This window comes from Thamnophis elegans, chromosome 14 (genome assembly GCF_009769535.1).
Source record: "Thamnophis elegans isolate rThaEle1 chromosome 14, rThaEle1.pri, whole genome shotgun sequence".
Lineage (NCBI taxonomy): Eukaryota > Metazoa > Chordata > Lepidosauria > Squamata > Colubridae > Thamnophis > Thamnophis elegans.
The window spans coordinates 39532027-39555414 of NC_045554.1; the positions used below are offsets into that span (position 1 = coordinate 39532027).

The following is a 23388-nucleotide window of genomic DNA, read 5'->3' on the forward strand; positions in this document are numbered from 1 at the left end:
AGGGCGCAGAGAGGCTGGTTGGCCACCAGGAGGCACCTGAGCCTTGGACAAGTGGGGAGGAGACAAGGGAGAGTGAGCCGTACGCCAGCAGTGAGTTGTTCCTGGATGCCCGGCACCGAAGAGCTAATAGGCGTCAGGAACAGTTGCGTAGTTACAGGAGGTAATTGCACTCAGCTGGTGGTCATTAGGCTCCTCTCCAGACTATAAAAAGACTGTTTGTGCGCACACCCCTCTTGCAGAAGTCAACACGGGAACGAATGTTGGAGAACATTTTTGTGAGCTTGGCAGGCTGGATTGCTGCCAGGGTTTATCTGTACTGGATTGCTGCCCAAGCTTGTCTGTGCCGGTTTGCTGCCAAGGACCTGTCTGTCTGTTAATTAAATGCCGTAACTTATCTTTGGCTCGGAGTGTGTGTTGGTGTGGGACGAGGGGGGTCAGAACAGTTGTCTTTGGCAACCATATGGCAATCATGGCTGATATGGTAAGCAAAAAAAAGGGGGGGGCTAATCTGCTTTTGGTTTAGTGTGACGTGTTTGGTCCCTTTGACCAAGGGACTCGCAGGAGAAGACTCCTGCCAGTCTCTTGGACTGCAAGGCAATCAAACCGGTCAGTCCTAGGACTGACAATGTTACCAAGTTTGGGTAATGAAAACGTCTGCAAGAAAACAACCAAATTTAAAGAGCACCAAGGACCCCTCGTTTCAACCCTGAGCTATAAGTATTCTCCTTTATTGGTATGTCTAGTCCAATGAAAAAAAGGATGAGGGGTGACATGATAGCAGTCTTCCAATATTTGAGAGGTTGCCATAAAGAATGGTGCTGGAGAAGACTCCTGCATTAAGTCCCTTGGACTGCAAGGCAATCAAACCGGTCAGTCCTAGAGGAGATCAACCCTGACTGCTCTTTAGAAGGCCATATCCTGAAGAGGAAACTCAAATACTTTGGCCACCTGATGAGAAGGACTCCCTGGAGAAGAGCCTCATGCTGGGAACGATGGAGGGCAAAAGAAGGGCACGACAGAGAATGAGGTGGCTGGATGGAATCACCGAAGCAGTGGGCGTGAGCTTAAATGGGCTCCAGAGGATGGTAGAGGACAGGAAGGAACATTGTGCATGGGGTTGCGATGAGTTGGACATGACTGCAACTAACAACAACGATGTGTTAGCTCAGGGGTGTCAAACTCAAGGCCCGGATCTAGCCCATCGGGTGGTTAGATCTGGCCCACCGGGACGCTCTGGAAACAGCGAAGGACTGGCCCACGGTTCCGTTTTCACTGGCAGAGGGTTGCAGGAGGAAGTCACAGCCGAAAAGGGAGCTCGGGAACCCATTTTTGTTGGCAGAGCGCTCAGGCCACCACAGGTGCCCCCGACACGAGTGATATCAAGTTGGCCACACCCAATCTGGCCATCCCACCCCCGAGGTCAAACACAACCCTGATGCAGACCTCAATGAAATCGATTTTGACAGCCCTGTGTTAGCTACTCGCTGGCTTGGCAATCATGACTCATGTGCAAATCCAGACAAATTATTATGTGCCACCAAGTCATGGTTGATTCCTAATGAGCCTGTAGGTAGATCTTCTCCATGCTGTTGTCTCTAACCTGGTCCTTCAGCTCTCCCAATGACATCGTCACCCAATACTTTGAGTCCATTCTCCGGGCTGCTGGTTACCCTCTTCTTCGCTTTCCTTCCATTTTTCCCAGCATCAGAGCCTTCTTTAAAGAGCTGGGCCTTCACCTAATGTGTCTGAAGTAGGATAAGCTGGTCATTTGTGCCTCAAGTTGAGGTGGCAGGCTGAACCAAAGTAGGCCTCAAGCCTGAGCCAAACTATGGTTTCATGATATTAGGCTTTAACTGTAGAAATTGCAAAGGTTTGCTTTTAGGAAGTCTGCACATGAAATCTGCTGAAGCAAAGTATCTAATTTAACCTATTTGCTGGCTTGACTGTAAATCTGTTTGGTAGACACATTATTAGTTCCTCAAAATGTATGCTATGTTTGACCATTAGCTGACATATGTATTAAGACTTCCTGTAGACATAATATTGCTGTAACTCAAGGGCAAAACTTGAGGGGTGTATCCAAAACTAACAGATGGCTTTAACTGAAAGCGATAAACTATATAAGGAATTTCCTGACTGTCACTCATGGTTCAGGCCATTCTTCCTGAACCTGCACAATAAACCTTTTCTTCTCTGAAGAGCTGGCTTCCGTGTCTTGTCTTTCCTACAACAAAGTAAGGACTATGGGTTGTTTGATGATCCATTGGTTTGTTTTCTTGGCTGTCAGTGGTATTTTCAGGAGTCTTCTCCAACGCCAGTCTATTTTACATTCTGTATTTCCCTTTAGAGTTATTTAAGGTCTTCTATACTCACTTCTATTTTCTATTTTTATTCTTCCGTTGCTTTACTCTTTTCTCCGGTGTTACTTGTATAAGCTGTTCTTGTGGTTTTGAATGCTTCCTCAAGGACCCAAGGCTTAGGATGGCTCCAAATTCAGGGTCATTGAAATAAATGGAACTTGAGTCTGTTTAACAAGTTTAATTAATTCAGATCACGGTGTATATTTTTAGCATCCTTAAGGCAGTGGTGGGCTGCAACCGGTTTAACAATCAGTTTGGTGACCGCGCGGGCGCAAAGCGGTACTCTTCCTATCTTGTTTCATCAAAATCCAACTTTCGCTTCCATAGAGTGCCACAGGGAATACCTGTGCACGATTCTGATCTTGGTAGGCATAGACACGTTATGGCATTGGAGTATTTTTTTTTCCCTAACAGCCAAATAAACCATCAATTAAAAAAAAACAGGGCTTGTTGGATTATGCAGAGCAAACCTTCAGCTTAATATCATGTGTGAACTCAACCACTCTGGCATGTTTAATCACTCTCCCCACTTACTTCAGGTATTTCTCTGCAGCAGTGGTGGGTTTCAAAATTGTTCGAACCTACTGTGGGTGTGGCCTCCTTTGTGGGAGTGGCTTGCCATCAATGTGACCGGATGGGAGTGGCTTGCTACCCATGTGACTGGATATGAAGATGCCGACGACACTTGTCAGAACCACCTTAAATTACCTCACACACAGCACTGGCATGCATAAGAATATGATGTACACTTGTTTTTTAAAAGGCATCTTTGGTTTGCGTTAAAGCAACTTCAACACGCAATGTTCTGATTGTACCACAAACGCAGTAGTCATCCTTACCTTTCACAGGGGCACTGAGTTTCATAAATATGAGCATGACAGTGTAGAATAATCATATCCAAGGACCAGTGGTGGGTTTCAAAAATTTTTGGAACCTCTTCCGTAGGTGTGGCCTGCTTTCCGGGTCCACTGGTGGAACCTCTTCTAACCGGTTCGGTAGATTTGACGAACCGGTTCTACAGAACTGGTGCGAACTGGTAGGAACCCACCTCTGCTCTGCAGACTTAAGAAAGCTCAACGTATGGAGAGACAGGTGTAGAACATATAATATGCCCTTCCCAATTTCATATATTTTATTTATCTGCCTTTGTTGTTTTTACAAATAACTCAAGATGGCTAACTTAATCCAACACATCTTCCTCTTCTTATTTTCCTCACAACCACCATCCTGTGTGGTAGATTGTGCTGAGAGAGAGAGAGAGAGAGTGACTGGCCCAAAGTTATCCAGCTGGCTTTCGTGACTAAGGTGGGACTTGAACCTCACAGCCTCCCACTTTCTAGTCTGGTGCCTTATCACTAGATCAGTAAGTAAAAACAGTAAAATCTTTATTACGGTCAAAGACCAGCAATACATATTAGTTGTTACACTATATTAAAAAATACTATCATTAAAATATAATTAAAAAGTATTGACATTAACAGTGGATAATAACATAATGGTCCAGAGATTGTTAGAGGTATGTCCAGATAATTGGTACAAGATGGTACTATACTTCTGTAGCCAATTTTTTCTTATGGACATTGCAGCAGCACAGAACATTTGCCACTGCATACGTGGTAACCGGGTTAGTGTCCTGGAGGAGAAGCCTAGATAAAAATGGTCTGCCCTCCCTGGCAATCTCTCTAATAAGGGGAGAATATGTGCAGACCTACAAGCTCTGTATAGCTCGCAGTGTAATAGAACATGTGAATTATCTTCCACTTCTTTACCACATATACAAACCCGTTCTGCTATAGGTGTTCTCTTATACCTGCGTACCACTAGACCAAATTGGCTCTCATTCAGACAAAGTTAAATTCACTTTTACTTGAATGCTCTTCCTATAATCTGGCACTGGTTTGAATGATCAGGACGACAATACTATTGGGACACAACTGAATATAAATTCAGATACTCATTAGACCTCCTTCCCTATTGTTGGGACATTAACTGTCAGCTGACGCGAAGCAACAACTACAGAAGGCAAGGCAAGCTACACGGATGTTCTCTTGTACCAACCAGGAGTTGATCTCAATTTGTGGGACGCTTGTGTTTAATTTTACTCAAAATCAAATGATCCTCTCATTACAACATTACACCTATAGCAATAATTGGAACCTTGTATCTTGGTCTTTGACTGCTTCTAAATTCATCGCTGGGGGCGCCACGATGGTCAGTGGTTAAAGATGCCGAGCTTGTCAGTTGGAAAGCTGACAGCCTGGGTTCGAGCGTGGCACAACAAAACCGCGCTCAACTAAGCCGCGCCCGATTAAACCGTGTCGCTGATGTCATCAACAGGGCGACAACAGCGAGCGCGGAGAAAGAAGGGCGTTTTAAATAGCGCTTTGAAAGCAAGCCGATTCAACTTAAGGTAAGGGTTAGGTTTAGGGTTAGCTTTAGGGTTAGGTTAAGGGTTAGGGTTAGGTTAAGGGTTAGGGTTAGGTTAAGGGTTAGGTTAGGTTAAGGGTTAGGGTTAGGTTTAGGGTTAGGTTAAGGGTTAGGATTAGGTTTAGGGTTATGTTAAGGGTTAGGTTTAGGGTTAGGTTTAGGGTTAGGTTAAGGGTTAGGTTTAGGGTTAGGTTTAGGATTAGGTTTAGGGGGGTTAGGTTTAGGTTTAGGGGTTAATTTTAGGTTTAGCGTTTACAGCGTGCTTCTGTCTCCGCGCTGTTGTCGCCCTGTTGATGACGTCAGCTACGCGGTTTCGCCGAGCGCGGTTTAGTCGAACGCAGTTTTGTGGTGGAACCGGGTTCGAGACCCGAGTGCCGCATGACGGGGTGAGCTCCCGTTCCTTGCCCCAGCTCCTGCCCACCCAGCAGTTCAAAAGCATGCAATGCAAGTAGATTAACAGGTACCACTTTGGTGGGAAGGTTAACAGCTTTCCGTGTGCCTTGACATGCAGCCATACCAGCCACATGGCCACGGAGATGTCTTCAGGCAACGCTGCCTCTCTTGGTTAACAAACAGAGATGAGCACCGCCCCCGTGAGTTGGGCACAACTGGACAGGGAAATGTTTACGCCTATTCTTTAGTTACTCACTTACCTCTCTAGTCCTACAGCTCTGGGTTTTCCTGTTGGTGCTCCATCCAAATACTAATTATATTGATTCTACATTAGCTTTTCAAGATCAGCTACGGTCAAGTAGATGCTGTCCATTGCTGTAGGCTCATTCGTGTCACAAGATCTTCGTATGCATCTTGTAGCCATCCTGAAGATTTTAGAACAACAATAAAAAGCCAATCTACTCAGCTTGCACTAAGAGTGGTATTTTGCAAACACATACTGAGAATTCTTCGGGAATATCTAGTGCCCCCCTGACATCAACACACAGAAGTTCCAAACCAGAGAGGGAAAAGCTCCAACTTTCCCTTAGAAAAGTCATCAAATGTTTTGATTTATGACTGTGGGTTAAATGAATCTTCTTACCAGCCTTTCATATCGTTTCCTGTATGCTCCTGTTCAGTGCTTTGGCTGGAAGCCAGATTCCGTGCAGCCATGCTCCCGCCCCTACTCCAATTCAGAGGGCAAATCTCTGACCTGTGAGGGACCTGTTGCCTCCCTCTGGGTCTGATGAGATGCTGCCCCTTCTTTGCGCCCCCCCCCGCCTCAGACAGGGCTCATGTGAGGCTCTTGAGAGCTCCCCCCCCCCACATCTGTCCCAGCTGGAGAGCTTCTGGTCGAACCCAATGTTTCCAGAAGCTTCCACGTGAGAAGGTTTGCGTCCCTTGAGGAAAAAACGACCGGGGGGAGGGGTGTTCTGGTCCAAAAAGGATCTCGGAGTAGGTTTGTCAGACAGGGCTCATGTGAGGCTCTTGAGAGCTCACCCGCCCCCCACGTCTGTCCAGCTGGAGAGCTTCCGGTTGAACCCAATGTTTCCAGAAGCTTCCACGTGAGAAGGTTGCGTCCCTTGAGGGAAAAAACGACCTCCACTTCTCTTCCGTTTTTACTCGAAAAGTTTAATTTTACAAAATACAATATTTTTTTTTCCCTTTCAAAAGAAAACATCCCTGCCAAATACAGGAACGAGGCGTTCTGTTTCATAGATTCTATACAGCTAAATCACCAGAGGTTTCCTACCGGCGGGAAATAAATGATTTGTCATCAGACACCTAAAAGCAAACCTTTCAAAACAATAAAGGATATGAGGGGGGTGGGAAGAAAAGAAAGCTTTAAAACATTATAAAGCGAGCCTTGAAATCGAATGGTTTGGTTCTACCTGAAAGTTTAAAAAAAGCTTCTTTCAAGTAGCCCAAATGTTTTTGTTTTTTTTTAACCTCACGACTGGTACAAAAACTGCTTGCGTTTAGCTTCGAATGCGGCACAACAACAAAAAGCTTCATGAGAATTATTCTTTTCAAAATTATTCCATGTGCTGTTATCGTAAGGCAAACATGTATAAAGGTGCTAACTGCACACGGGGAGATTAAGAAAATGAGGAGGTTCCTGAAATGCTTCTTCACAGATTTGTTTCTTTAAAAAAAAAAGTGGGGGGGAATATCAACAGGAGTTCCTAAGTATGAACGATACGAAGTCAAAGCAATCTGCCCTCTTACTAGCTAGATACAAACCGTCCCTTTGCCACTCGCTTTGGTGAAAAATGAACAAGGTCCACTCTTGCTAGGTGGGCACTAGCTTTTCTGCTGCATTCGGGCGGCTTTGAATTTTGAAACCCTCTTCGTCGTTTCTTCTGAAGCTTCGTAGAGAATCTCCTCGGATTTCCGCTCCAAAATGGTGGGCAGGACCGGATGAGCAATGACTGGATGTGGGATTATGGAGGGCGATAAAGGTTCCTTCTCGACAACCATCCCTGAGAAAGCCTGCAAGGAAAAGAAGACGTTCCTGGAATAATGTCATCAATGCTAACTTATTGATTTGGGGTTTTTTACCGTATTTTTCGTAGTATAAGACGAACCTTTTTCTCTTAAAAAAGAGGCTGAAAATCTGGGTGCTTCTTATACACTGAATACAGCATTTTTGGCCTCCCAAAACCCCGCCCCCTTCACCAAAATCATGGATAGCCTTTAGAGCCGAGGCGGTGCAGTGGTTAAATGCAGCACTGCAGGATACTTCAGCTGACTGCAGTTCTGCAATTCGGCTGTTCAAATCTCACCAGCTCAAGGTTGACTCAGCCTTCCATCCTTCCGAGGTAGGTAAAATGAGGACCCAGATTGTTGGGGGCAGTAGGCTGACTCTGTAAACTGCTTAGAGAGGGCTGAAAGCCCTATGAAGTGGTATATAAGTCGAACTGCTATTGCTATTGCTATTTAGGAGGCTTCCAGAGTGCTCCTAGGGGCTGGGGAGGGAAGAAATGAATGAAAAACGGGCCGTTTTTTGCTCAATTTTGCCCCTGCACCCGCCCCCAAGAGCACTCTACAAGCCTCCTAAAGGCTATGCATGCCCTTTTTTGATAAAAAACGGGCCCGTTTTTGGGAGGTCTGCAGAGTGCAAAAACGTTTTTTTTTTTTTAATTTGCCACTTCAAAATCTTGGTGCATCTTATACTCCAAAAAATACAGGTATTTATTTCTTTGTTTGTTTGTTTGGTCAAACTTGTACGAGATAACAGGTATAAGTATAAACATGGACATGAGCACATGAAATGAGTCCATGGTAGTTATTTATTTGATTTTTATTATCCCACCCTTATTTTTATTTTTTGAAATATTTTAATTTCAATCACACACAAAAACACACAGATGATATCAGACTACAAAAACAAAATCTGGAGCCATGCTTTAGGCAACAGTTTGGCATGAGAAGAATTCTCATGAAACCGCCATTACTTTGGTCCTATAATAAAAGAGTTTTTTAAAGAACAAATTGGTTATACTGGAGAAACAAGTTTCTTCCTTTCCTCTTCTCCTGTACAGCAATGAGATGTTGCCAGGCAGAGGTGGGTTCCTACCAGTTCGCACCTATTCGGTAGAACCGGTTCATCAAATCTACCGAACCGGTTAGAAGAGGTTCCACCAGTGGATCCAGAAAGCAGGCCACACCTACAGAAGAGGTTCCAAACCTTTTTGAAACCCACCACTGGTCCTTGGATATGATTATTCTACACTATCATGCTCATATTTATAAAACTCAGGGCCTCTGTGAAAGGTAAGGATGACTACTGTGTTTGTGGTGCAATCAGAACATTGCGTGTGTTGAAGTTGTTTTAACGCAAACCAAAGATGCCTTTTAAAAAACAAGTTTACATCCTATTCTTACGCATGCCAGTGCTGTGTGTGAGGTAATTTAAGGTGGTTCTGACAAGTGTCGTCGGCATCTTCATATCCAGTCACATGGACAGCAAGCCACTCCCACAAAGGAAGCCACACCCACAGAGTAGGTTCGAACAATTTTTGAAACCCACCACTGGGGCCAGGAGTGAAATCTACTTACTTTCACTACCTGTCCGCAAATGTGAGCGCACGGGCAGAGCCTCAAAAACAGACATGATGACGTCCGGGTGGATGGGCGGAGCCTGCTACCGAGCGCGCCTGCAAAGGTTAAGTGGAATAGCAAAGGGAGGAGGGAGGGAATCCACTGTGCCATGCGGATCAGCTGAGAGGATATAGGTAAGTAAACCACAGGGGCTATCAACTGGTTCGAACTGGCTGAATCCCAGCGAAGCAGGAAATCCTGCTTTCTAACTAATAAAAACATTGCGTCACATCTGATCGTTGGAAATACCGGTCTGCCCAAACTGGTAGCATTTTTTTACTACCAGTTCAGGCAAACTGGTAGCTTTTTTTAGTACTGGTTCCAGCGAACCGGTAGCATTTCACCCCTGGATGAGACAGAATGAAGTTTTGTAGCTACAGTTTTAGAGAGAAGGGGGGGGGGGAATCTGTCATTACAGACAACAAAGATGATGGCCTCCAATCTAAAAGTGGTGCTGCTTTGTCTTTAAACATTTTTATAAACAGCTCATAAATAATGTTCTTTCTTCCTTCGGTTTCCCCCACAAGGACAATCCCATGAGGAGGGTTGGGCTGAGAGAGAGTGACTGGGGCCTTCTCTTTACCTCATACATTCCTGACAAGGGAGGCGCTTCCTAGAAAGGGATTCTGCTCCCGCTGTTCTTCCTCCTCCTCTTCCAAGATGCCCTCGCTGTTGTCGCTGTGGGTCGCGTCCTCGTAGCTCAGGCTCCTCAGGATTCCTCGCCTGTCGTCAAACTCGGTGGTGCTGCTCTCGCTGGTATCGCTGCAAACGCTGTTCTCCCGGCTCCGAGACTTCAAAATTGATTTACGAGGGACATATTCTCCATTCACAACATCAACAAAGACTCTGCAAAGGACAAATGTTAGCTTTAATAAAGTATCTGGAAGGAGCGAGGAGAGAAAGCGTATGACAAATTCACCATAATTTCACTCCATCTTGGGGACAAATTAATTACATTATGACTTTACCTGCTCCTCCTTTATCCTTTTTTTTTTTTTTAAAGATACTCAAGATCGGTGGATTCTACTGGGCAAACCAAATGTTCTGTCAGTGGTGAGATTCAAATAATTTAACAACTGGGTCTCTGCCCTAATTATTTCTTCCAACAACCAGTTCACCAAACTGCTCAGAAAGTTAACAACCGGTTCTCCTGAAGTGGTGCAAACTGGTTGAATCTCACCACTAGTTCTGCCTCTCCTACCGAAATAAAATTCAATGGTGGAAAAAGTAAGCTTCTACATTTAGGCAACTAAAAACAAATGTACAGGTACACTATAGGTGGCACCTCACTCAATAGTAGTAACTGTGAGACCGATCTTGGGAGTCCTAGTGAACAATCACTGAAATAAGGGCCAGCAACTGCCAAAAAGGTGAATACAATTCTAGGCTGTATTAACAGAGGGATGGAATCAAGATCCCGTGAAGTGTTAATACCACTTTATAATGTCCTGGTAAGGCCACACTTCACTTCTGGTTGCCACAATGTAAAAGAAAAAAAGATGTGGAGACTCTAGAAAGAGTGCAGAGAAGAGCAATGAAGATGATTAGGGGACTGGAGGCTAAAACATATAAAGAACGGTTGCTGGAATTGGGTATGTCTAGTTTAATGAAAAGAAGGACCAGGGGAGACATGATAGCAGTGCTCCAATATCTCAGGGGCTGCCCCAAAGAAGAGGGAATCAAGCTGTTCTCCAAAGCACCTGAAGGCAGGACAAGAAGCAATGGGTGGAAACTAATCATGGAGATAAACAACTTAGAACTGAGGAGGAATTTCCTGACAATTAGAAAAATTAATCTGTGGAACAACTTGCCTTGAGAAGTTGTGGATGCTCCAACACTGGAAGTTTAAGAAGAGATTGGACAACCACTTATCTGAAATGGTCTGGGGTTTCCTGCCTGAGCATGGGGGGTTGGACCAAAAGACCTCCAAGGTCCCCAGCTCTAATACCAGCATTGGGCTAGAAAGATTTAAGATTTAAGATTAAGATTTAAGATTTAGTTTATTTGTATGCCGCCCTTCTCCGGGAGGGACTCAGGGCGGCGAACAACTCAAAAGGGGAAAAGGGGATACAAACACAATACACGTAATTAAAATACACAAGAGTCATACAGCCATACAAGTCGAGAGGGGAGGGGAACTCATCAACCCCAGGCCTGCCGGCACAGCCAGGTTTTGACGGCTTTCCGGAAGGCCTGGAGAGAGGTGAGGGTCCGAATCTCCGCGGGGAGTTCATTCCAGAGGGCCGGAGCTGCCACAGAGAAGGCCCTTCCCCGGGTGGTAGCCAGATGGCATTGGCTGGTAGACGGAACCCGGAGGAGGCCGACCCTGTGCGATCTAATGGATCTTTGGGAGGTAATTGGCAGCAGGCGGTCTCTCAAGTACCCAGGTCCAATACCATGAAGGGCTTTATAAGTTACGACTAGCACTTTGAAGCGTATCCGGAGACCGATCGGTAGCCAGTGCAGCTCGCAGAGGATAGGTGTAACGTGGGTTACACCTACCGAGGTGCACCCACAATCGCTCGCGCGGCTGCATTCTGGACGAGTTGTAGTCTCCAAATACTCTTCAAAGGCTGCCCCATGTAGAGCGCATTGCAGTAGAAAGAAAGGCTTCGCCCCAAAATTTGGCAGTAAACATCATCTTCAGAAAATTGAACCTCTTATTCAGGAGTTACTCAGCCTAAAGACTCTCTTACTTGACTTGGCTAGATCCGATATCAGCCCAAAATGAAGCCGTAAAAATGAATGATTTGTCCGCTGCATATAAATAAGTCAACATTGTTATTCTTTAAACTTGATAATTTACACTCTGCGCCTCATACTTCAACTCCAGTCATTCCCCTCCCACGTTTCTGAGTTGCTGGTTTGCGGGTGACCCTGGGCAACTAGTCATATGTACATAAGTCATGTATAACGTTGATTCTTGCTGGGTGTCATCTCACTAGATCCAACCCTTACAGATGTTAAGACAGGCATATGAATGTGAGAATGGAACATGGCATCTAACCGATTCCATGTTACATTTCAAACTAGCTCTCTGCCCCCCCTAAAGATTATCCTTAAAGTGTGCTCCAACTATCTTAATTCACTGTTCAATTGAGAAGCGATTCTTTAAAAAGCTGCAGGAAATATTGCGAACACGGACTCCTAATTTGAAAATTGAGAAATCATCCTGAGGACCCACAATCTATGATGTATGATTTTTAACACTCTAATATCCTGACTATCCCTTGCTTTAAGTTCCAAACAGGCAGTGGCTGAGTTCTCTTAATAATCTGCATTTTAAAATATTAAAGCAATACTTGTTAAATGTCCCCAAATTGGCAGGCAAATAACAGGAACCAGGGTTATAAATTGTTTTCCCAAGTCCTCTTGTGTCATTTCGTTGGAACATTTATAGGCTAAATAACTATGAAGCTTGAAAACCACAAAACAGATAGGCCTAAAAGATGTTAAAGGAGCAAGAAGACACTACAAATTAATCCATCCTCAATTTCTGACCCACAATGAGGCTAGAATTTCTGTTGCTGAACAAATGAGTCACGCCTGATTTCATGATCTTCTTTTTGCCGCAGTTGTTAAGCAAAACACTACACTTGTTAAATGACTCGTGCGGTCATTAAGCAAATCTTGCTTTCCCCACTGACTTTGCTGGTTGGAAGTCGGTTGGGAAGTTGGAAATGGCGATCATGTGACCCTGGGAATGTTGCAAATACATGCTGGTTGCCAAGCACCCAAATTTTGATCACATGATTGTGGGGGGATGTGAGGATGCTATGATGGTTACAAAGTGTAAGGACCAGTTGTCACATTTGACTGACACATCTGTCAGTTCTACAGTGGAATTCTTGAGTCTGTCATCTGCACCTCCATAACTGTCTGGTTTGGTTCTGCAACCCAACAAGAGAAATACAGTCTTCAACGGATAATTAGAACTGCAGAAAAACGATTGCTACCAACCTGCCTTCCATCGAAGACGTGTACACTGCACGAGTCAAAAAGAGGGTTGTGAAAATATCTACAGACCCCTCACATCCTGGACATAAATTGTTTCAACTTCTACCCTCAAAATGATGCTATAGAGCACTGCACACCAGAACAACTAGACACAAGGACAGTTTTTTTTCCCCAAATGCCATCACTCTGCTTAACAACTAATTCCCACAACATTATCATATAATTTACTAAGGCTGTATTACTATTATTATTCTCTTCCTTCCTAGTATCTATTTCTTCCCACTTATGACTATAACCGTGTTGCTTGTATTGTTCAATTTATATTGTTTTGTTTCCTAGTATGATTTGACAGCTTATTAGTAACCTTGACTATCGCTAAGTGTTGCATCTTTTTATTCTTGATAAATGTATTTTATTCTCCTTATGTACACTGAAAGCCTATGCACCAAAAACAAATTCCTTGAGTGTCCAATCACACTTGGCCAATAAAGAATTCTATTCTATTCTATTATTTTTTCAGTCTGAAGTTTATAACGTCAAGCAGTCGCTAAAGAAATGATTATAAATCAAGGACATATTATTTCAACTCAGTTAAGATTAGCTGAAAATGCACACAACATACATCCTTTGCAGAAAGTTAATGGCCACCACGTTCATACCGATAAATATCTGCTGGCGTTTTAATATTTGGCAGTTCTGTCGTCCCGTGTCCATTTCCGTTGCTGTTCTTCCGTTTCCGTTTTGCTTCTTCTTTCTTTTCACTGAATTTTAACGTAGTATTTTTCCCCGTGTTTATTCGTACCTGATATCAAAACGTAACAGTAGTTGTGAGCATTCAGGAAGGGAACAGCGCAAAAGTAAAATATTATTCTCCTGCCAGATGGAGGAAATAAATCAAAAGGAACATAATATCAAAAGTTCATACCAGCCAATGTTGGAATAAACGCGATTTATTGAACGCGCAAAGGGTTGTGTTCATGTGACACACTTAAGTCATACCAACCACACCACAATTGTGGCTCTGTGTGATATGTCACTACATCTGTGAAATTGTACAGTGATTTTTTTCCTACAATCCTTCCTTTAACTCAGCTATAAGAAGTTAAGAGAATGTTGCTTTCATTTCTAAGAAGCTACGGTTTGTAGTTCTGTGGAAACCTGGAACTGTAGTTGTCTAAAATAAAGAAGTCAGCATTAGGAGGTGTTCTGACCCCCTCCTCCATCCAGTAACAAATGCTGAGACAAGCTTAACTGGAATGTTCTTTAATAACAAGACACCAAGATCTCGGTGGCTGAAAGCCAAGCACAACAAACAGATAAGGATCTTGGCAGCAATTAAGACAAACTCAGGCAGCAATAAACACAGATAAGGCTTGGCAGCAATCCAGCCTGTCAAGCTCCCAGTACTGTCCTCTGACATTCAATCCTGCGTTGACTTCTGCAAAGAGGGTCGTGTGCACAAGTAGCTTTTTATAGTCTGGAGGGGAGCCTAATGACCACCAGCTGAGTACAATCATCTCCTGTAATTGCGTAATTGTTCCTGACACATAGTAGCTCTTCAATGGCATGCATCCAGGAACAACTCACTGCTGACATCTGGCTTACTCTCCCTTGTCTCCTCCCCACTGGTCCAAGGCTCAGGTGCCTCCTGGTGGCCAACCAGCCTCTCTGCGCCCTGCTCAGAGTCGGAACCCTGTCCGGGGTCCTCCACATCCTCCAGAACCGACCCAGAGGGCCCCTCACTGTCGGAGTCTGGTGGCAGCTCCAACGGCACCTGCTGGGCCACAACAAGGAAGTAACTGTCTGAGGCCGAGTCATTCTCTTAATTAAAAAATAGGCACAATTTGTCCAGGATCATGTATAACACTAAACTACAGTGAGTTGAAAATGGAAAGAAAAGCTGATTATGATCTCCTTGTAAGCTTGTCAAAGAAAGTTCTTGAATTCAACTCTTATGCATAGTTTGTAGCGTTAAACCACAGTTCAGGGTTATATTTGCAACCAATGTTGCAAGTATATTTGATTTATAGGATGGTTTGAATCTAACTAATTATGGCCAGGTCATTAAACTACAGTTGTTTTAAAAATGGCTTAGTTCAGGAGTTCTCAAAGTTTGTAAAACCACCACTGGCTAAAAAGATTAATGAATTTCTGTGAACTGCATCATGAATAAAACTAATGAGTTCACTGGGGTTAGAGCTGGGCAAGAAATAAATACATCACTTACTAAAAGATATGCAACTTCTATCATACTTTCCTGACAGGCTTACTTTTCTCCCCGTTACAGATAGATTGGTCACGTTTAGTTTTTCTCTTACCGCTCAATAAAAACATCTCCATTTGGAAAGGCTAAAACTGAAAACAACTGATATACATTCCAAGCTTGGATAATATATACACTCCTGTAGTTACTCTGATGTTGACAGATATATTACTACACACACCACACCAGCAATCACCAGCCAGCAGGAAAGCATCAAGCAACCACAAGACTCCATTATTTCATTTCATTTCATTTATTAAATTTATAGGCCGCCCAATCCCGGAGGATTCCGGGAGGCTTACAACGAAAGAAGAAAAAGAAAAGAAAAGCAAAATAAGTAAAAAAATAATTTAAAATTCACAACACACATATGTTCTAATTGGGGTTGGACCTTAACACTAAGGTCAACAGCCCCAGGCATGCCGGAACAGCCAGGTTTTAACGGCTTTCCTGAAGGCCATGAGAGTGGGTAAGGTCCGGACCTCTGGGGGTAGCTGATTCCACAGGGTCGGAGCAGCCACAGAGAAGGCTCTCCTCCGGGGGCCCGCCAGCCGACACTATCCGGCTGACGGTATCCGAAGGAGGCCCATCCTGTGGGATCTTATCGGCTGTTGGGAGATGTATGGCAGTAGGCGGTCTCGCAGATAGGCTGGTCCTAAGCCATGTAGGGCTTTAAAAGTAATAACCAACACCTTGAATTGCATCCGGAGACCAATTGGCCGCCAGTGCAGCTCACGGAGGACAGGTGTAATATGGGTGTTATTTCGGTACACCCAATATCACTCGCGCGGCTGCATTCTGGACCAGCTGTAGTCTCCAAACGCTTTTCAAGGGTAGCTTCCCCAAACTGGCAGTATAACTCCAGATATACCAGAGGAACAATTTCAAAAGTTCTCACTTTTCATGGTCAAAGGTCTGGAATTCTTGGAAGTCCGGGTCCAACATCTCTGAAGGGCACCAAGCTAGGGAAAGCTCCTTCACAACACATCTTCTTGACAACACAAGCTCTTTTAGGTTCCATGTGTTGGACCTGGAGTTCTAAAAATTTGTAACTGATAATTCTTGGAGGTCCAGGTCCAACACATCTGAAGGGCACTGTTAGGGAAGACTGCTTCATGGCACATCTTCTTGACGATACATACCCTTTTCGGTTCCACAGTGTGGGAGAAATATATTGTCGGCACAGCATTCTCACTAATGGCGAAATCATCTTCATCGTCGCTGCCGTAATGATTGGGGCCATTAGCTTGACTTCCGAATGATTCAAAGTTGGTTACGTCCTTCTGAAAGTTGCCCTGAGTGTTAGGTTTTTCTTCCTTCTGAAGAACATCTGGGTTTAACTTTCTGTCTTCTCTATCTTCTTCAGAGGAAGAGGCACCTTCTGCCTTTACATTGCTAGTCTCGGAAATCCTGGAGAAAGGATGAGCAGGGAGGGAAAAAAATAAATGTAAGATTGATTTTAAGTCCTAAGATAAAATAGGTGGTGATCTATTGTATGGCTTGCTCTGTTTTTAGGCTGTGGTGTTTTTTGTTTTTTTTTTGTCAAATAATAATTAAATCAGACTAATGATTTTAAATTATTTAGGATCCTCTAGCACCATAAGAAAGGTCCTATATTGCTAAATCAAGACCAGCATACAATCATTTTCTTCAATGGGAAGATTAGACCTTTCAGAAAACCCTTCCCCTCCTGCCATTCATTAGAAGCTGAGATGGTCAATGCCTTCTAAATTGGCAGGTTACTTATAAACATCATAACCAACCATCGCTGTCTTCGTTCTTTTTCCCAAGACAGTCATTCCTGAAATATTTTGAGTGAACTGGCCTGTCATAGCAGTTTCCCCACATTTCTAAGATAACCATGCTCCTCCCTTTGCAGAACTACAAATCCCAAAGTTCCCTAGGAAGAATGAAGTCGAGAATAATGTGCTTTAAGTGTTGATTGTGCCACTCCTTGATACAAGGTTGAAATTGCCCTAACAAGTAGTGAGGAGAATGTGTATTTACCCATGTAGTATGGCCGCAGTATTATTATTTATCCTTATTATCTTCTTTACTCCCCCCCCCCTGCACTTATTGGTATGATGATGATGATGATTGTTATACTGTTGCTTTTGATATATACCGACAGCTTCTGCACGGGAGACAAATTCCTTGTGTGTCTAATCACACATGGCCAAATTAAGTATTCTATTCTATTCTATTCTATTCCATTCCACTCCATTTCATCCCATCCCATCCTATTTTCTCCTCTCCTCTCCTATTCTTTCCTACTCCTTATTCTACTCTACTATTTCCTATTCCTTATTCTATTCCTTATTCTATTCCTTATTCTATTCCTTATTCTATTCCTTATTCTATTCCTTATTCTATTCCTTATTCTATTCCTTATTCTATTCCTTATTCTATTCCTTATTCTATTCTACTCCATTCCATTCCATTCTATTCCATTCCACTCCACTCCATTTCATTTCATCCCATCCCATCCTATTTTCTATTCTACTCTCTCCTCTCCTATTCTTTCCTACTCCTTATTCTACTCTATTTCCTATTCCTTATTCTATTCCTTATTCTATTCTATTCCTTATTCTATTCTACTCCATTCCATTCTATTCCATTCCACTCCACTCCATTCCATTTCATTTCATCCCATCCCATCCTATTTTCTATTCTATTCTCTCTTCTCCTATTCTTTCCTACTCCTTATTCTACTCTACTATTTCCTATTCCCCACTCTATTCCTTATTGTATTCTATTCTACTCTATTTTGCTCTGCTCTACTCTTCTCCACTCCACTCCATGCTACTTAAGTTAAAGCACATTATTCCTTTCTCCATTCTTATTAGGATCTAAGGGTTCCCACCTGCTTTAGTGCAAAGAGGAAACCCATTCACAGCTTAGCTTCTCTTCTAAATAGTCTCCCTTCTTCTGGAAACGCCAACAGTCCAGGCTTAAAGTACCTGCTGAGTTCATTGAGAATTTGCTCTTGTCTTTCCAGTTCATCAAGTCGGGCCCAAAGGTCCTCTTCCGATCTTAAGTCCCCATTGGGTTTTTTATCTGTTTCGCTCTCGTCGACATTCCCCTCAAAAGCACAGATTTTTGGTTTTGAATGAGGTCTGTGAGCAGTTCTGTGCTTTCCTGGAGAATTAAACAAGTGTTTTGTTGTGATGTTTGCTTTGGTAAACATAATTACCAGACAATTCAAAGGTTTTATGAAAGCTTCCGTGTAGTTCTGCTTGTAAACCAGAGATGCGATAGCAAACAAATAAGGGTTTGCTATTATCCAAATAGGAAACCTGGTATTATTTTCAAAGAACAGTAACTTGAGACAATGGGGAGGGGATTCAGTGCCATCCATTATTAATCACAAGATGCTGCCTTCTTCTGGATCAAGCAAAAGAGAGCCAGTTCGGCCTAGAGGTTAAGTCATCAGATTAGAAAGCAGGAGACAGTGAGTTCTAGTCCCGCCTTAGGCATGAAAGCCAATTGGGTGACTTTGAGATTTGAGATTTAGTTTATTTGTATGCCGCCCTTCTCTGGGAGGGACTCAGGGCGGCGAACAACTCAGAAGAGGGAAAGGGGACATAAACACAATACACGTAATTGAAATACACAAGAATCACACAGCCATACCAGTCGAGAGGGGAGGGGAACTCATCAACCCCAGGCCTGCCGGCACAGCCAGGTTTTGACAGCTTTCCAGAAGGCCTAGAGAGAGGTGAGGGTCCGAATCTCCGCGGGGAGTTCATTCCAAAGGGCCGGAGCTGCTACAGAGAAGGCCCTCCCTGAGTGGTAGCCAGGTGGCATTGGCTGGTGGACGGAACCCGGAGGAGGCCGACCCTGTGCGATCTAAAGGGTCTATGGGAGGTAATTGGCAGCAGGTGGTCTCTCAAGTACCCAGGTCCAATACCATGAAGGGCTTTATAAGTTACGACTAGCACTTTGAAGCGTATCCGGAGACCGATCGGTAGCCAGTGCAGCTTGCGGAGGATAGGTATAACGTGGGTGTACCGAGGTGCACCCACAATCGCTCGCACGGCTGCATTCTGGATGAGTTGAAGTCTCTGAATACTCTTCAAAGGCTGCCCCATGTAGAGCGCATTGCACTTTGAGCCAATCACCAGGAGATGGTGAGTTCTAGTCCTACTGTCTTTCTCCAAAAATAAGACAGGGTCTTATTTTCTTCTGGCCCCCGAAATAAGCGCTTGGCCTTTTTTTCGGGGAGGTCTTATTATTTTTGAGGTGCAAGAGGCAGTGAGCATGGTCACCTCATGGCTGCTGCTGTGTTGCAATATTTTTGGGGAGGGCTTATCTTTGGGGGAGGGCTTATTTTAGCGCATGCGCTCAAAAGCCCAATTGGGCTTACTATCTGGGGATAGTATTTTCAGGGAAACAGGGTACCTTAAGCATAAAAGCCGACTGGTGACCTTTGGCCAGTCACTCTCCCTCACTCTAACCCACCTCAGAGGGTCTTTATTGTGGGGAAAATAGGAAGAGGGAGTAGGATTGTGTCTGTTCGCCACCTTGAGTTATTTGTAAAAATAATAAAGGCGGAATACAAATAAATAAAAACAAAAGGCCCATCTAAATCCAAGATTTAGCAACTTATTCAAAGTTCAGATAGGAGATTTTTATAGACCATCAAGAATATTTTTGCTGGGGATTTTACCAGAAAATTATAGTAAAGAAAATGTGTGCTTGATTATTTATGTTATAATAGCAGCTAGGTTTATATTTGCACAAAATTGGAAAAGTGGAAGAGATCCCTACAGAGGAGAATGTGATTAGGAAAATATTAGAATGTGCAGAAATGAACAGATTGACACTATCAAAAAGAGAAAGAACAAACTGATTGTTATACAATTTGGGCACCTTTTTACCGGTAGTTGGAGAACAGACATAAGAATTAATAGTAAAAGAAGTTATCTAAAGTATAGAAAAATGTATTAATAGTTAATACGGTTAAATAAATTACAATGGGATTGTTATAATATTAGATAGTTAAGGTATTGGAAATTAAACTAAAATGAGATTAAATAATGAATAAGTTTGTATATTTTAATGTTGGCACAAAATATTTGTATCCAGACGACATACTGGTTAATGAAAAATGGATTGTTTATATAAAAATAACATTTAATTTTTTTTTAAAAAAAGATGGTGGGGACTGAATATAACTCTGTAAATAGAATTCACAAATTTTAGCAATGAACCATGACAGTATCCCAAAAAAATGACCCAAGGTGTTCCTTTTTTTGTAGCCATCTAGGTCTCTGCAATATCTCCTATCAGTAACATTTGTTTAGCAAGGGCCTTATTTAGTAACTTTGGCAGTTACGACAGGGATGAAGAAGTAACCAATCCTCACTTTTAGGTCCTTTGTAAAGAAAAGATGGAGTAAGATCATAAGCACAGTCACAGTTTCGCATGGGGGCTGCTTTGCTCAATGCAGACCACGTTGCCAATTCCAACTGCAGTTGCTAATCAAGTCTTTAGTCAATTTTGAACACCTCTAACAGAACACAACAAGGGAGGGAGTGGCTCAGTAGCTAAGGTTGGCGGTTTGATGGTTCGAATACCTAGTGCTGCGTAACGGAGTGAGCTCCTGCCGTTACTTGTCCCAGCTTCTGCCAACCTAGCAGTTCAGAAGCACGTAAAAATACAAGTAGAAAAATAGGGACCACCTTTGGTGGGAAGGTAGCAGCGTTCCATGCGCCTTCAGCATTTACTCATGTTGGCCACCTGACCATGGAGACGTCTTCAGACAGCGCTGGCTCTTCAGCTTTGAAACAGAGATGAGCACCGCCCCCTAGAGTCAGGAACGACTAGTACATATGTGTGAGGGTAACCTTTACCTTTAATTTAACACATTTTGCAAGAAAGCCCAGCAACCCTTCAGAAAAATAACAAAGAACCTCATAAAAAGTTTTATTTATTTAGGATGGGCTACATATGGGTCCCTGGCTAACTGCGTGAATATGCAAATACATGAATACGTGTTCCAGTTTTCATGAACCTCTGCAGAAATCTCACCAAACACATTATAGGTCACTACTTTAAAGTGGCAATAGATTATTTTCAGCATTATACCGAACATAAACGGGACAGAAGCGTTTCCACAAACTAAGTGGTGGCGCTGCAAAAGCGGGATAGAGAAATAATGCTCACCTTTCATTTCAACCTCACCACTTTCTGCGATTTCTCTGATATCAACCACATCGCCTGCTGCCTGGTAGGAAAAATAAATAAATTAGTCTAGTTTACAAAATGACCATTGAATGCCTTGTGGGCAATTATCAGAAGTCCAGGGGTTCTTTTGAACTGGTTCAGATATCAGGCACACACATTAAAGGAAACTTCAGGAACTGCTTGTAACATGATACAGGGTGAATTTCGAGCTTGTATATCCTTCGTTCCTTCTTTTTAAATGATGCAGTTCTGACCCTTAAAAGAAGGGTCTCTCTGGGACGCACACTAACCTTATGGCTTGTCCAAAACATGTCCTCAATTTCTGGCCCTTGTACCTAATAAAGAATGCTAGGGAAGAGAAGTCCCGTCGATATAATTACATTCTCTGAACTACCGCATTTTTGGACTATAAGACGCTCCGAACTATAAGACGCAGCTAGCTCTTGGGGAGGAAAACAAGAAAAAAAAATCTGCCTCTGCCTCCCAGCAATTTACCACCTTGCAGCCAACAGCACAGCCTGATTTAGCACAAGCAGCTGATTGGCGGTTGGATCAGTCTCCCGGAATACTGCCTATAAGCTGTTCCAAACTGTGGGGATCGCCACCACCTGTTGCTGCTGTTGCCACCTATCACTGCTGCTGCCTATCGCCACCTCCACGCGCTCCATTTTCGGCCTCCGCACGTCTTGTTTTTGGCCCATTCCAGGCGGCAGGGATCGCCATTATCCTGGCCCCCGGGAACAGGCCAAAAACAGGACGCCCAGAGGCCGAAAATGGGGCGCACTGAGGCAGCGATAGGGGGCAGCAGCGATGGGTGGTGGTGAGCCCCACAGCCTGGAACAGCTGATAGGCGGTATTCCGGGAGGCCGATCCAACCGCCAATCAGTTGCTTGTGCTAAATCAGGCTGTGCTGTTTGCTGCAAGGAGGTTAAATTGCTGGGAGGCAGAGGCCAAAAGATGGGGGCCAGTGGGTGGGCGGGGCTTTGGCAGCATTCGCTGTATAAGACGCACAGACATTTCCACCCACTTTTGGGAGGAGAAAAAGTATGTCATATACACCGAAAAATATGGTACTTCTAAAAAGCCCCTTGGGCACAGAAAAATACATTTCTTACATCACTCATTTTCTGCAAATCTTCGGTGAATTCAGCTCTGGATTCGAAATTCTTCATTACCTTCCCCAAATCATCCAGCATTTTTCTTACACCTGAAATGACAAAAGAGAGGGCAAAATAATGTGACAGTAATTTCACAGCAAAAAGTAATTTAAGTATATTTACAGCGGGGAAATGAATCTCATTCCCTTTTTCTTCTGGCCCAGAAGACGTTTCAGAAATAAGGCTAACATTTCTCTGATCAGTTTCTACACAACGCTCAGGTCACAGGGATGAGAAAAAGGGTCCCTGTGTAACTTATTTGGGGTCAGGGCTTTTACTGGTCCTGTCGTTGCCCCGATATCCGGAAAGAGAATAATACATTTTTACTTGAGTTCACCTGGTTGTTTAAAATGTATGAATCAGGGCACCAGGTATAAATCAATTCTAGCTTGCAAAAATAACCCCTCTTTGAAGTGTTCAAATATTGACTAGAACATATTTCAAACTGCTTTCTGATTTGTACCTAACAAACCAGAATTCTTCTAAAAACTAATTAAGTTAGTTGATTGTTTCCCCTGGATGCGTGGAAGGACAAGGAAAGTAGCTTGTTCTTGGCTGCACATGTCATACTGGACTATGTCATGTGAGGTCTGTGTTTGTGCAAATCCAGTTTCAAATTGGTAAAATGAAGTAACAATTTGTTCCCCTTCAATATAAGGCCTTGCAAGTGAATTCTGGATGATTCATGACATCTGAACCTTAAAGCCGTTCCATAATTCAGTACATAAAATGTTGTTATTTAGTAAGGAGGACAGGAAAAAATTAAATCATTTAGCTATCAAGTATACTAATAATAGTTCCATAACATTATGTTTCCTTGATAAAATGGATTCCTAGCTTACCTATTTATTCCACTATAAGATGGTTCCAAGCCCTTACTCACAAATATGCTAGAGGAAATCTTTGCCTTAAGGCGGTGGTCGGCTGCTGCCGGTTCGGACCGGTTCGACCATCAGCTGACCCCGCCCACCTGCCCTATATTTCCTTCTGTCTGACT

General features: G+C 43.3%; 1 protein-coding gene across 1 annotated transcript in view; it reads right to left on the bottom strand.

The window, feature by feature from the left end:
• Nucleotides 1–6327: 6327 nt before the first annotated feature.
• URI1 (URI1 prefoldin like chaperone) overlaps nucleotides 6328–23388 on the bottom strand; it is a 50969-nt gene continuing 33908 nt past the window's right edge. Inside the window, 8 exon segments of the mRNA XM_032230231.1 lie at nucleotides 6328–7214; nucleotides 9409–9423; nucleotides 9425–9671; nucleotides 13442–13584; nucleotides 16188–16455; nucleotides 18006–18183; nucleotides 21214–21274; nucleotides 22350–22441. Coding sequence (XP_032086122.1) covers nucleotides 7026–7214; nucleotides 9409–9423; nucleotides 9425–9671; nucleotides 13442–13584; nucleotides 16188–16455; nucleotides 18006–18183; nucleotides 21214–21274; nucleotides 22350–22441 — 1193 coding nt within the window. The 3' untranslated portion in view covers nucleotides 6328–7025.